Below are 12,490 nucleotides of genomic sequence, written 5' to 3'. Positions count from 1 at the left end.
ATCGTATATCAGACAACGAATACCATTCACGTGCAGCTCACATCAAGCCATCAAGCGTGAAGTCGTGAAGAGGAAGCGCTGTTGGGGCCACTTGATGCAGTTGCTCCCTCTTCGACTGCACTCTTATTCATTTATTGTGCCAGTATATTTTTTTCCAGTCGACATGCACAGACAAACACCACGGCACACATAGAGCTGGCGACCAGTCAGAGCAGGGACGACTCATACCGCAGGCTCCGGACCTCACTGCCCGCCGCTTGTCATCAATCTTCCTTAATAGATGTTCACACAATTGAATTATTACATGTGTCCAAGTGGCTGGCAACTGACTGGTTGCCTCTGCCGGCATTCCCTTTGCTTCCTACGGCTCCTTGAACTGTGCGCACTTGACACTGTTCATATGCGATGGCAACTGCCACAGGAGAGGCCCCGCCCGGCTCCTTCTGCTGGCGGAGCTACTGTTTGCATGTGTCGGACATTAATGTTGTTTGAAATGGAAGCGAAACGAAAACAGTTTCTGGACATTATGTGGCTCAGTGGGCAGAGCATTAGCTGACCCTAGAGATATTACTAATATTTTCTTATGATTTCAAACTACAAATATTTTTTCTGGCATGGTATTAAATTATTATTATTGCAAGAAATTGCAATTATTTTTACAGAATAAAAATATATTTATTTATTTCATGCATTTAGCAGCAAGAACTCAGTAATAAATATTGAATAATAACCTTTATTAATTTGCCTTTGGAATTTTATTTGTATATTTTTAAGCGCTGTTGTGTTCTTTTAATTTAAGTTATAATTTAAGTTCTTAGCACTTTTAGCTGTTAATGTATTTTAACTATTCTAGCTTTCTTATACCCATTCATGCTTGCTATCACGCTGAGGGGTGCCGCTTTTTCCCTTAACCCCAATACTAGGGAAGATCTTTCCTGATTTACTTCGATATTTATTGTCTTTCTGAAATTTTGTGACGCATAGAGGGAGACATCATCGACTGCATAAAGTATATATTCTAGATCTTCGTCAGCAGCCTATTTAATATAGTCTCTCAGTCGTAAGGCAATCGCTTCAAAACTTTGCCGAAATCCGTCTTTCTGTAGCAGGCAGTACATATGTCGCGACCAAACCGATCTGCCTACTATATCTGTATACATATGTATATATATATAGTTGCCATAGGAACTATCGCATCAAAAGTAGGTTCTTGCATGAAAATCTTTATTGTTTACAATGATATCTTATCCCTACATATATACAAAGTCTTATTAATATTGGAGCACTATATAATATATCTGCTACAGAAAAGATCGGTCGAATAGTAGGATCATATATGGCAAAATGTTCCGTTTTTAAAATAATTTTCGACGTTTATTTAATCTTCGGCGTTCCGAAGATATCCTTATTTACCCAATTCCAATTTTGGTGGGAGTGGAACTAAATATTTAAAAAGTAAAATATTTTTTATCTCTATACATTATATTATACATGCAAAACTCGGTGTTTTTAACTCTTAAGGACTCCGACACACGCTAATAAAATGATTCGACTATTGATCAATTTCGATTGGGGCATGTTACCGGGTTACAGAAACTCAAAGGACCTACGTTCACATCTTAAGCTCTTATAGGTTCTGAGATCGACGGATTGACAGATATGGCTAGAATATATATACTTTATGAGATTAATTTACCCTTTTAACCCTTTTTCAATTCATTCAGGCTATGTATGTAAAGTGACACAGTTTTAAGTTACTTAAACTGTGCATGTACATAATTCTATTTAAGAATGACTTTAAATAGTTAAGCCAGCTTGGCCAAGAGTTTGTAGTCTTTGTCGTAGCGCCCAATTAAGTGTGAGGTAAATAATTACGCGCCGCGACTTGCTTAATTTCAAGCTGCACAACTGAGCAGCCAAAAATAAAGTATGAGTAAATGTATGTGTATATTAAGCGACCTTTTGTATGAAAATTTTGCCTTTTGGTGCATCAAGTTTTTAATAAGACGAACACGGTGTCGGAAACAATGCTGGCTCCTCTGCAACTGGCAGACGGTGGGCGTGGCCGACGGGCGTTGCAGTCGCTACCAACTTTTAAGTGAGCGGCATTAAAAGTTAGTCAACTTGTCAACGGCGTGGGCAGCAGGGCCTCCCACACCCAGGTCCGAAATGAATTTTGGCCTCAACAGACACTGTTCAAGTGAAAACTGATTACTTGACGCTGACGCCAAGTTTCTACGCGCAATTGGCAAAAGCCGAAGAAATTTAATAAACGTAGAGCTCAAATTTGAATAAAACCCGGCAAGTAAACCCCTAGAGACATTAAGACGTGCGTTCCTTACCATAATCGGATCGGAAAACTAATCTTCTTTAAATTGCATTTTTATAAAGTGTGGAAACAGAAAGAGAGACATATTTGAATGCAGTTTGACATCCAGTGTAAGCAAATGCTGGACAATGCTTGAATAAGCAAAGTGACTGAAATAAAACTACGTAACTCCAATAAACTAAAATCTATTCATGGACTATAAGAATTTAGGCTGGACAATTTTTTCAACTTTTATTAAGAACCTCAATTATAGATTAAACTCTTCTAGAAGAGTGTATATTTACTTGATACACGACATGCTGCTGCGTTATCAGATCAGAAGAAAATAACAAATATAATTTTAATAAAAAATGTTTACTTGTTTATCAATATAATCCTTTTGTGGAATGAATGAATGAATGCATCGCATTAAAAAGTCACAGAAGTTTGGGGATTTTCATTCAGATTTTCATTATTTTGCTGGTCTATTTTTTCTTGGAGAGCTTTATAGGCACGCCTCCCTTTGGGAGCAGGGGAATTCCGTGCACGGTGAACTCGATCTCACGTTTTTGCTGGCGCATTTCTAAGTTATAGTTCGTAAGTATTTTGGTTAAAGCAATCTTAACATTCAGCTTGCCCATTCTAGCCGCTATAAATAGTCGAAAAAAAAAAGATTTAAATGCAATAATTGTTGGGTATCTTGGGGTAATCCTCTGCTTACCAATGCACTGACGCGGTCCAACGCCGAAGGGCATATAAGCTACGGGGTTGTAGTTCTTGTGCTCCTCCGTGAAGCGTTCTGGCTGATAGCTAAGCGGATCCGGGAAGTATTCCTCGTCGCGATGCATGCCCAGCAGCGAAACGATAATTTCAGTGCCCTTCTTAAGGACCAGCTTGCTATTTGGCAAGGGATAGTCCTGATTGCACATGCGATTGAGTATCGGTAGCGCGGGATATTTGCGAGAGGTCTCTGCAAAGCGGACAATATTATCACAATATATCGGGAAAATCCTCGTGTTTAAGCCTACCCATAGTGCACAGTTCCAAATACTTCATGTCCTGTATGGCGTCATAGTTAAGCTCCCCGTTGTGCTTAGCCAGCGTCTGGTTGATGTCGTCCAGCAACTTGGCCAATACATCCGGATTCTGCGCTAGCTCGTACAGAGTAAATGCGGCCGTCGATGCAGTCGTCTCATAGCCAGCCAAAAAGAACAGGAACAGCTGGGCAGCAACGTTATCCTTGGACAGGGACTTAAACGTGTCCACCGTTGCCTTTGCCGACCACATGCTGTCGTCGTTGCTAACCTCTCCAGTGTTACGCAGCTGCAGCAGAAGTTGCATTAAGTCGCGGCGCTCCACGTTGCTCTGCTCCCTCAATGAAATGGTATGGTGAACCAGATCGCGCATGTCCTCCAGGCCATCCGATTTCCAGCCTAGACGGTTGAAGATCTTCTCCAAGCTAGCAGAAGATGGGTACCATATCAATTGTTGTACATGGAAATTAATTAAGCCGTAGCCATACCCGGGATATAAAAAGGATGTAGTTCCACGCAGAATGTTTTTGGGGGTGTTCTGTATAGCCGCTTTACTTATGCGACGCAGCTCGTTGTCGGGCTGTAAAAAGCTGTCCACATCCAGGCCAAATATGGTCGAGGCAATAATGTCAATCACATAGCTAAAAGCACAATCGGAATGTCCAGACATGAATTCTTCGACTGCAAATCGACTGATTACTTACCATGACATTAAGTTCTTCACATCGATTTCCACAGTGCCCGACTCTTGTATTTTTGCATTTAGATGGGCTATCATCTTGTCCGCAACATCCTCCGCGGTGCCAAACATGCCCTTCAGTTTGCCAGATGAAAACGAGGGCGTCAACTTGGTGCGCATTGTCCGCCAGCTCTTGCCCTCCATTGAGAAGAGATTTGCCGACAGGGGATCATGTTTCTCGTCCACGTAAACACCGCGATCGTGGAAACTGGCAAAGTCCTTGACCATTATATCGTGAACCAGCTGCGCATCGCGCACCAACAGCGCCGGCCTCAGCGTCAGATAGATACCCAAAAATGGCTTTGTTGTTGACAGGTACATGTCATAGATGGCCAAGCCGAAGGAGCGCTTGTTTCTGCGCACCGAGTCCAGAGCGCCAAAGGGTATGGTTGCTGCGGCTGAGGGGAAGCCCTGCCGCTGCCAGAAGCTGAAGGTCCATTTTAGATAGATATACAGCAGCGCGACTGCGCCCAGCAAAAATAATATTACAATCATTGCGACCACGAAGTGTACGACACGCGACTTAGAATGAAACTATCTGAGGAAATATTAAGGCACCTTTATAGTCGTATGCGAAATGCTACCATCTTATCGCAATCGAGCCGCGAACGATTCCCGAACCCCCGTTGCCCCCTACGCTCCTCAGAGGTGCCCCGTTGCCTTAATCGTCGCTGCTTGTGCCTCTTATCAGTACGTTAAGTATGCCCACATCTGTGTAGTAGACTGTTGAGAATGTGTTGGTGCATAGCCACCCCCTTTGGAGGGTAGTGGGGTAGGGCAAATGAATTTTTTGAAATTTAACAGTGATAAGGCGCAAATGTGCATTTACTTAATATAAACAATGATACATGTAATCGCAATAATTTAATTATTGGAGACTGCTCGACTAATATTTTTAATAATGCCATGATTACCATCAAACATTTACACATATATATATAATATATAAAGCTTTTGGATTCCATCGTATATTCCAAATTCAATTTGTCTTTTAAATTCTTTAAGTTATTTTCCAGCCTATATACCCTTTATCCAAAATAACAGGGTGTACTACTGTTTGCTGGTAATCATGACATTATGAAAAATACCTATTTGCCAGTAAAATTTTCGAATTGCGTTTTTATAAAATTCTCATGGTAAGCTAGCGAATATTTCATTCTCGTTTTGATAAGGTGTTTCTTTACTGACACTTTTCCTCTTAGAGGCTTATGTGATAGTGATAATAAGCTTGTACTCATTGTGACTCTTCGCAACACAACTGGGTCCTATTGTGAACTATTAGTTTACATGCTTTGTAATGCAAACAACCCATATATGTACACAATCAGTATCCCAACTTCAGGCATGTTCGGTCGATCAGGTTTGTGCTCACTATCGACAAATGACTTTGCAACTTCGATGCATGGGTTCGATGATTTTGTTTAACCTAGGTCAAGAAAATGTTGAATTAGTCTCGTGCATGACCGAAGACAATGTTTTGGGTATTAATTGTTAAACAAGTTTCCTTATCAATATTTTACAGTCCAATCTTATCTTTCTTCGCGTACCTAGCAGTAAGTGTTTTTAGGTCTAGCCACAGCTTACATAAAATATTCAATTGCACTGATAATAAATATTTAACACCTATTGCATTTATTGATAAAGGGTTGTCCCAATTTAACACCCTGAACCATTAACCATACAATATATGCTCTATAGTTAGTACCTAAACCCATTCAACATGGGTATCTTCGATCTCATAAAGATTATACATTCTGGAACAGCATCAATAGCCGAGTCGATCTAGTTATGCCCGTCTGCCTGTCCGTCATATGCATGAACGCCTCTATCTCTGAACCTATAAGAGCTAGAGATTTAAAACATTGAATGTTGGTCCCCCTAGTGCCCGCGCAGTACGAGTTTGTTTCCGATAATCGATAGTTTGCCTTGGTTCCAAGCAATCGATAAGTATCGATATCGAAATCCTGTTTTTTAAGCAAATCTCAGATAAAGTATATGTATATACTAGCAATCCCCTCTTGCATTTGATGTTGGCATAAGAATGTTCAGGGTATACGCTAGTCTCCCGACTAGGTCATTCTTACTTGTTATTCCAGTTTATTTTAGGTATATACAGACCAATTGTTTAATATTCCCAATTTAAGCCACAATTTCGTGTGGCTTAACTAAAATTCGTTCATCATTCAACTGAATAAAAAAATATATACTATATGCTCGAATCCAATGAATGACCGTTGTTATCGTATTTACAGTTTAAAGATGGCGCAATTAAGCGCGGAAATACATATATTATGCGTGAAAATCAATTTTATTTCTGTATGGAAGAAAAACAATGCGCACAACAGCTCGCTCGAATATCCTGCTATGCAGGCGAATTTAAATTTAAATTTAAATGCAGAACGCCTCGTTGGTATTTAATATCAATAACGTAATATATTGACGTCAACGAGGTGGCGCCGATATGGAGATTGCGCTAGTGTAGGAAAGTAGGTAACAGGTTCGAGTCCCATACATCAATTTGTGTGCTCAGTCATGGCTTGTTCGAAATGCAAATGCTTTTGCAATAAGCTTTCAATGTATGCATGTGTGCCTCTCTGTGTGTATTTGTGTGTGTGTGTGCGCCCGCCAATAAATCAAAATATGAAACTCTAAAAGCATTTTCAGGTATTAGCCACAAGCTGCGCGAGCTAAACACATTTTGACGCCATGAAAACCTTTTGAAGCTGTCTTTGTACCGCACTCAGCTCCCCCATTCCCCCATCCACGATCCCCGATCCCCCGATCCCCCAGTTGCTAGCAGCCAGGATCCAGCGACAAATGCGCTTAGTGCTTAGCAGACCAAGAGAAAATGCCGTTGGCAGGCGAGCGGCGCTGAACCCGCGTCTCATTATAAATTTGCCAGTTTTGCACGTTTCCGCTGTGCGCGCCAAAAAATGTCACAAAGTTTCAAATGGCTGCACACACACACATACACTTACAAACTCACATTGAGACAATCACAAACACACATAGTCCTTCTACCCGTTGCTTGTAGTGCTTGGTTTGCTTGTGGCTGCCTCTGCAGCCGTCTCTGTTTCTCCTTGGGCTAAATGTCAGCTTTTGTCTTGGCTCGCACGCCAAAAAGTATGCTGAAACAATGTCAAGCATAATTTGCATACAGTTTTAGCTTTGCCCCGTGGCCCATGCCTCATGCCTCATGCCTCATGCACCAAGCCGGCCCCCCGCCTCGTGCCTGTTGTTGGCTGTTGCCTTTGCCGGTGGTCATTATGTTTGCCTGCCGTGTCAGGCACGCACAGACACTCGCTCACGCTCACAATGCTCTTTTGACACTAATTTAATTTACGTCACTTCATCTCTCTTTCAGACCAGACCAGCCCAAGTCAGTCCAGCTGACCAAACAGCCAGCCAACAACCAGACTGCTCCAGATGTCATCAAATTGAGTTCAGCTTGTGCCTCTGTGCTAAACGAAATCAACTAACTGCCTCATATCAACAACTATAAACAAAATACGATTTCAATTTGAAATACAGCCTTTGAACAGTCAATAGATTTGTCTCCCATAGCTCCTAATTGGTAGAGCAGATATGCAGGTAACATATATGTATAACCCATAATGCAGCACTCTTTTTCGAATTTGATGAAGTTCGTAATACCAAATACCAATTATTTTCGGTTCGATTTCCATTAGCAATTAACTAATGAGAAGTGCTGCACAGTATTAAAAAAATTGCCATATTTAATAAATTAATAAAAGAGATAAAAGCGAAAGAAAGTTTTAATCAATCACGGAATTAATACCAATTTAAAAATACTCAAATTGATTAAAATCAATTCAATATTCGTTCCCAAACCTGTTTTGATTTGAGAATGCTGTACGCCTTTAATTCTATTTGATACTCCTAACAAACTTAAATACATGTTATTGACTATTATGACAGCCAAAGCCAAAATGCAAAGTTCCCCCATGGTCCAGTTAAAATGTCTGCAGACCCTGAAGCGTCAGTTTCGCCTTGCTGAATATACTCTAATCGTCTGCTTTTTGCCTTATGGCTTATACTGTAAATAATGTGGCCAACACACATTAATACATATACATACAACTATATATGGCTTTATACAGTCTCCAAATTTGTGGACGCCCGTCTTATAGTTGCGCCATGTACTTAATCCTATTCCGTTCATTTTCCTATTTACGACTGTATTTGTTGGTTCTAAAGTCGTTTTATATCCTTTGGGAGAGTATTAAATTTTGTCATGCAATGTGTAACACATTCAAGGAGATATCTCCGTCTCTATATAGTGTATATATTCTATATCAGCATCAACAGCCAACAGTGCAAGCAGATCTCCCAGTTTTAAGGATGTCCTCTTGAAACTTTGCATTGGTCGGAGCGCGCCGGATCGGGCCATGGTTGCCATGGGAACGATCGATCGAAAAGCAGGATCTTGTCCGAAAAACTTGTTGTTTATCAAGATATCTTGACCAAACTCGGTATTTGAAACTTAGACTATGCTCTTTATATATATACAAAATCCTATTAGAGGTCGATAATTAAGTGCTTGTATGAACATCTTTATATCTCAAATGATCTTTACCAAAGTCAGTATTACAAGTAATGCCTAAATATGAGCCAAATCTTATTAAGATATTCGCTATTGGTAAAATAAGCTTCTAGCGTGTATTACCCGGCCTTGTTGTCTATCGAATAAAGAAGCAAACCTTAAACCATTAAACCTTCGACCCGCATATTCCATCCAAGAACAATGGATATCGCAAAAAACGTATTAAATACATTTTAACAAAGACCTCTGAAAATTAGTTTGAAGCTGATTTGATGGTGATCAAAAAAGTTGCATGCAACAGTTTTCTGCTAAATTCTCACAGATGCGGGTGGAATTTCCAAAATTGGATTGGGCTATGCGTTGATCAGCAATCAGTCAGTCAGTCAGAACAAATAGTCTGACATATAGAGATTTTCTGTTTTTCAAGATACCATCACCAAACTCAGCATTTTGCAGGCTTGAAAATTGAGAGGACGTGAGCAGAATTCATTAAGTCAAACAATATTCTCGCCGCCCAGCTCGAGTTAACTCAAACGGCGGCAGGAGGGACACATTGCCCACATCTTTGTTGCAATAACCCATAACCCAGTTTTTATGAAATGAGCCGTGAGTTCATAGTTTTAATTGCCTTATATATGTAAAGCATATAAAAATCAAAGCTGCATATGTAACTTTGTAGCCATTTGTCACACAAAGTGCAGCACTTAACAGCTGGCTCATAAATTAAACGCTGGCGTTGAACAATTCTACGGAAAATTACACCTTCACATTTACAAATTAACACACCCGGCTTTCCCGGCTAATTGTAATTAATAATGCAGTGCGGCAGGCGGCACACCTGACCGTGCCACGCCCACCTCACGCACGCACACACACACACACTGAAACACACACCCGCATCAAACACTTACCTATACACTGCAATTAATTAACGTGACATATAGAACTTGAAACATATAACGATGATGACCACTTCCGCTCATTAACCAGTTGAAAAATTAACATGCGGATATAAATTATACATATGACAATAAAATCACAGAGAGTGTGTGTGCGGCTAGGCAAATATAATATGATGGAATAGCATGTGCCCAGGTCAGAACATAGCCCATTTATAATGGATAAACAGTGTAGTGCAATATTTAAAGAAGCTTCTCCGACCACAATGCATATAATTGATCAGTATTACGAGCAGAGTCGATTTTGCCATGTCCATATCTATCTATCTATATATATATATCATATATCTATCTATCCATCTATCTGTCTGTCAGTTCATTAGCCCTTCTTTGCAACTACACAGCCTAGAGATAGTAATTCGAAACATATATTCTTCTTTACCATACGCAAAGAAAAGCGTATCATTACCATAAAACCGATAAGAATCGATTTAGACACAACGTTTTTGAAGCATCACTAAAAATTGTAAAAAAAATAGGATACTGAATTTCAGAATTCAGATAGAAAATATTTTGCTTCTTGCATACTGCACCTTACACGCCCAAAATTGAAAAACGTATTATTTAAAGCTAGAACAGACAACTGTTTGGTCTTTTAACGCCCTGAAAATTTTGTAAAGATCGGACAATAAACACCGAAGCAATGCACGAACTACGTGTGCTATGTATGTTATTTGTATATGTAAGTACAGAAGGCAGCTGGAATATTGGTATGGAATATTGTTCATATGCGTACTCTCGGGTATTACTTACTTTCAACGGGCAAAGATTTTTTCATCAAATTGAAATCTCTTACTTTGAACTCTTAGCGGAATGCTTACGGATGGACTACGAATGGACTTTCTTAATTGGTGTATCACATTTGAAATATCATATGTTTTAAAATGAGCTTAAAGTCGAGCTGACGAAAAAGAACATTTTTAAGTAAATTTTCCCAAAACGCGACATATTTCTTATGAAGCTCTTCCAAGAAATGGAAAGGCAGGTTTCTGCAAAATGCATCACGATCTGTTCTTAATAAACCTGCATAGTCGATACATCTCAATAAATTTAGGGTACGCGATTTTAAGCTGTTTCTGAATACGGATCTGATGAAAGTTTCGAATGGGCCCCCCTTTTCCAACCTAGATGGTGGGTTTTGGGTCTTAAATGAATTTTCACAACTCTCTTTCCAATTGAGCTTGCATCTGATTGTTTTCTAAAGTTATGCGGTGGAGCGTGCACTAACATCACAAAATGTAAAAAATCAGTTTTGGTTTAGGTCGTGTGCGTTGATCACCGAGCAATCAGTCAGTCAATAAATCAGGACGAGCAGTTTTGTATATATGAATACATATGTGATTGATGGCCGTAACAGGGCCCAAAATCAACTTCTGACCTCTGCATTGTTTTTTGGGTGGCAGCATTGTAGATGTCCCTATGTTTATATTTGCATAAGCATTGCACTTCTCCATAAACAAAACTGGTTGTCATCAAAAATTTTTCATTTAATTTGCAGCTCAATTGAAAAATCTTTAGCCAAATTGTTCGGCCAATGGCCGCCAGCAATATGAAGGAAAATGCTGTGGAAAAAACAAAAGCAAAACTAAGCCACACACATGCATGCGCACGCACATATGCTCAAGCTAGAGAAGGCAAAAGAAAAAGTAATAATAAATGAAAAGAGACGGAAAGTGCAGGCACAGAAAAGCAAACAAGGCGAGAGCTGGCGAACTGAAGCACCAAGATCTGTTTGCATTATTGATGGCCTGGATTATCTAGAGCTGCGTCGGTGCTATTGACGAGTGCGTTGACAACTATATGTAGAAAGTATGTGAGAGTGTGTCTGAGTGTGTGTGTGTGTGTGTGTGTGTGTGTGTGGTGCAGCTAAAGCTTAACCAATGCTGCTGCAGCTGCTTGAAGCATATTTGCAATTTAATTAATTTAGAAGTGTTTGTTTTATCAAGTGTTGATTGTCTCACTTGTTTGTGGCACTTACGAGCGTGCCGTTTCAAAGGCGTTACTCGAGCATCAAGACAATGCCTGGACCAAAATCGATAAGCCGCACGAATGGTCAAGCTGCTGCAGGAGGACAACCTGCAGTCCACATCCCCTCTCACCACACTCGAGTCCGCTGCAGCGCCAGTTCCAATCACAATCCCAGGCGGCTGGACTGGCGTCTGGCGGCGCCAAGCAATGCTTTTTATCTTAATCTGCTGCAAATAGACATTAAATGCTATTTCTTTAGATTTATTCAGACAACAACAACAACAGCAACAGCAACAAAATGGCGAGGACCAACAGCAACAGCAAGCAACATAACGACAGATTGGCACGAGCGGGCAGCCAAGTGGCAATTTGTGGCTTTGCACGGCAAACCGACATCATCAGCATTGGATAAAACAAAGGCCAAACGAACAGCTAGCCAGACGGCCAGACGGCCAGACAGCCAGCCAGCCAGTCAGTGAGATGGAAACTGAACGAGCGACCGAGTGGGAGGGAGTTGTCGGCATTTGTCCCACGGGCATTGCATGTTTGAAGCAAATTTATTACAAGCAACAGCCCGCAGTCGCAGTTGTCTGGGCCATCAGCACTTGGCTCCGAGGAGCTCGGCTTGGATTCGCTCTCTTGGCCTGGTACGTGTCGCTTTGTATTGAGTGCGAATCTGTTTTGGGCTGGAGGGGGAAGGTGGGTGTTGCGCTGTCGCTGGGCTGACCCTAGGCCAACTATCGACAAGCATCTTGGACTTCGGCTGTTGACTGTGCTGTCTCTGCTGACTACTTTGCCACTTATAAATTCCAGCAGTACATGGCCCAAACACTTGTTACATCAATTAGACGGCCACAGAGTGGCAAAATCTGTGTGTATCTGCCTCTGTGTGTGTGTGCGAGTGTGTGTGTGAATGTG

The 12,490-nt window shown here is 40.8% G+C and overlaps 1 protein-coding gene across 1 annotated transcript; it reads right to left on the bottom strand.

Annotated features, from left to right (window-relative positions):
- Positions 1-2,715: 2,715 nt before the first annotated feature.
- LOC135436576 (probable cytochrome P450 6d5) lies at positions 2,716-4,610 on the bottom strand. Its single transcript, XM_064694214.1, has 5 exons — positions 4,047-4,610; positions 3,831-3,983; positions 3,337-3,767; positions 3,030-3,278; positions 2,716-2,957 (listed from the first exon to the last, which is right to left on the bottom strand). The coding sequence occupies exons 1-5, from the start codon at positions 4,574-4,576 to the stop codon at positions 2,794-2,796; spliced, it is 1,527 nt and encodes a 508-aa protein (XP_064550284.1). The 5' UTR covers positions 4,577-4,610; the 3' UTR covers positions 2,716-2,793.
- Between the last annotated feature and the right edge of the window lie 7,880 nt (positions 4,611-12,490).

This window comes from Drosophila montana, unplaced genomic scaffold (genome assembly GCF_035044405.1).
Source record: "Drosophila montana isolate Dmon_TW-CO22-7 unplaced genomic scaffold, ASM3504440v1 contig_3733_1, whole genome shotgun sequence".
Lineage (NCBI taxonomy): Eukaryota > Metazoa > Arthropoda > Insecta > Diptera > Drosophilidae > Drosophila > Drosophila montana.
Note: the sequence above shows the minus strand (reverse complement) of the source record. Positions and strands in the feature narration are given on the sequence as shown.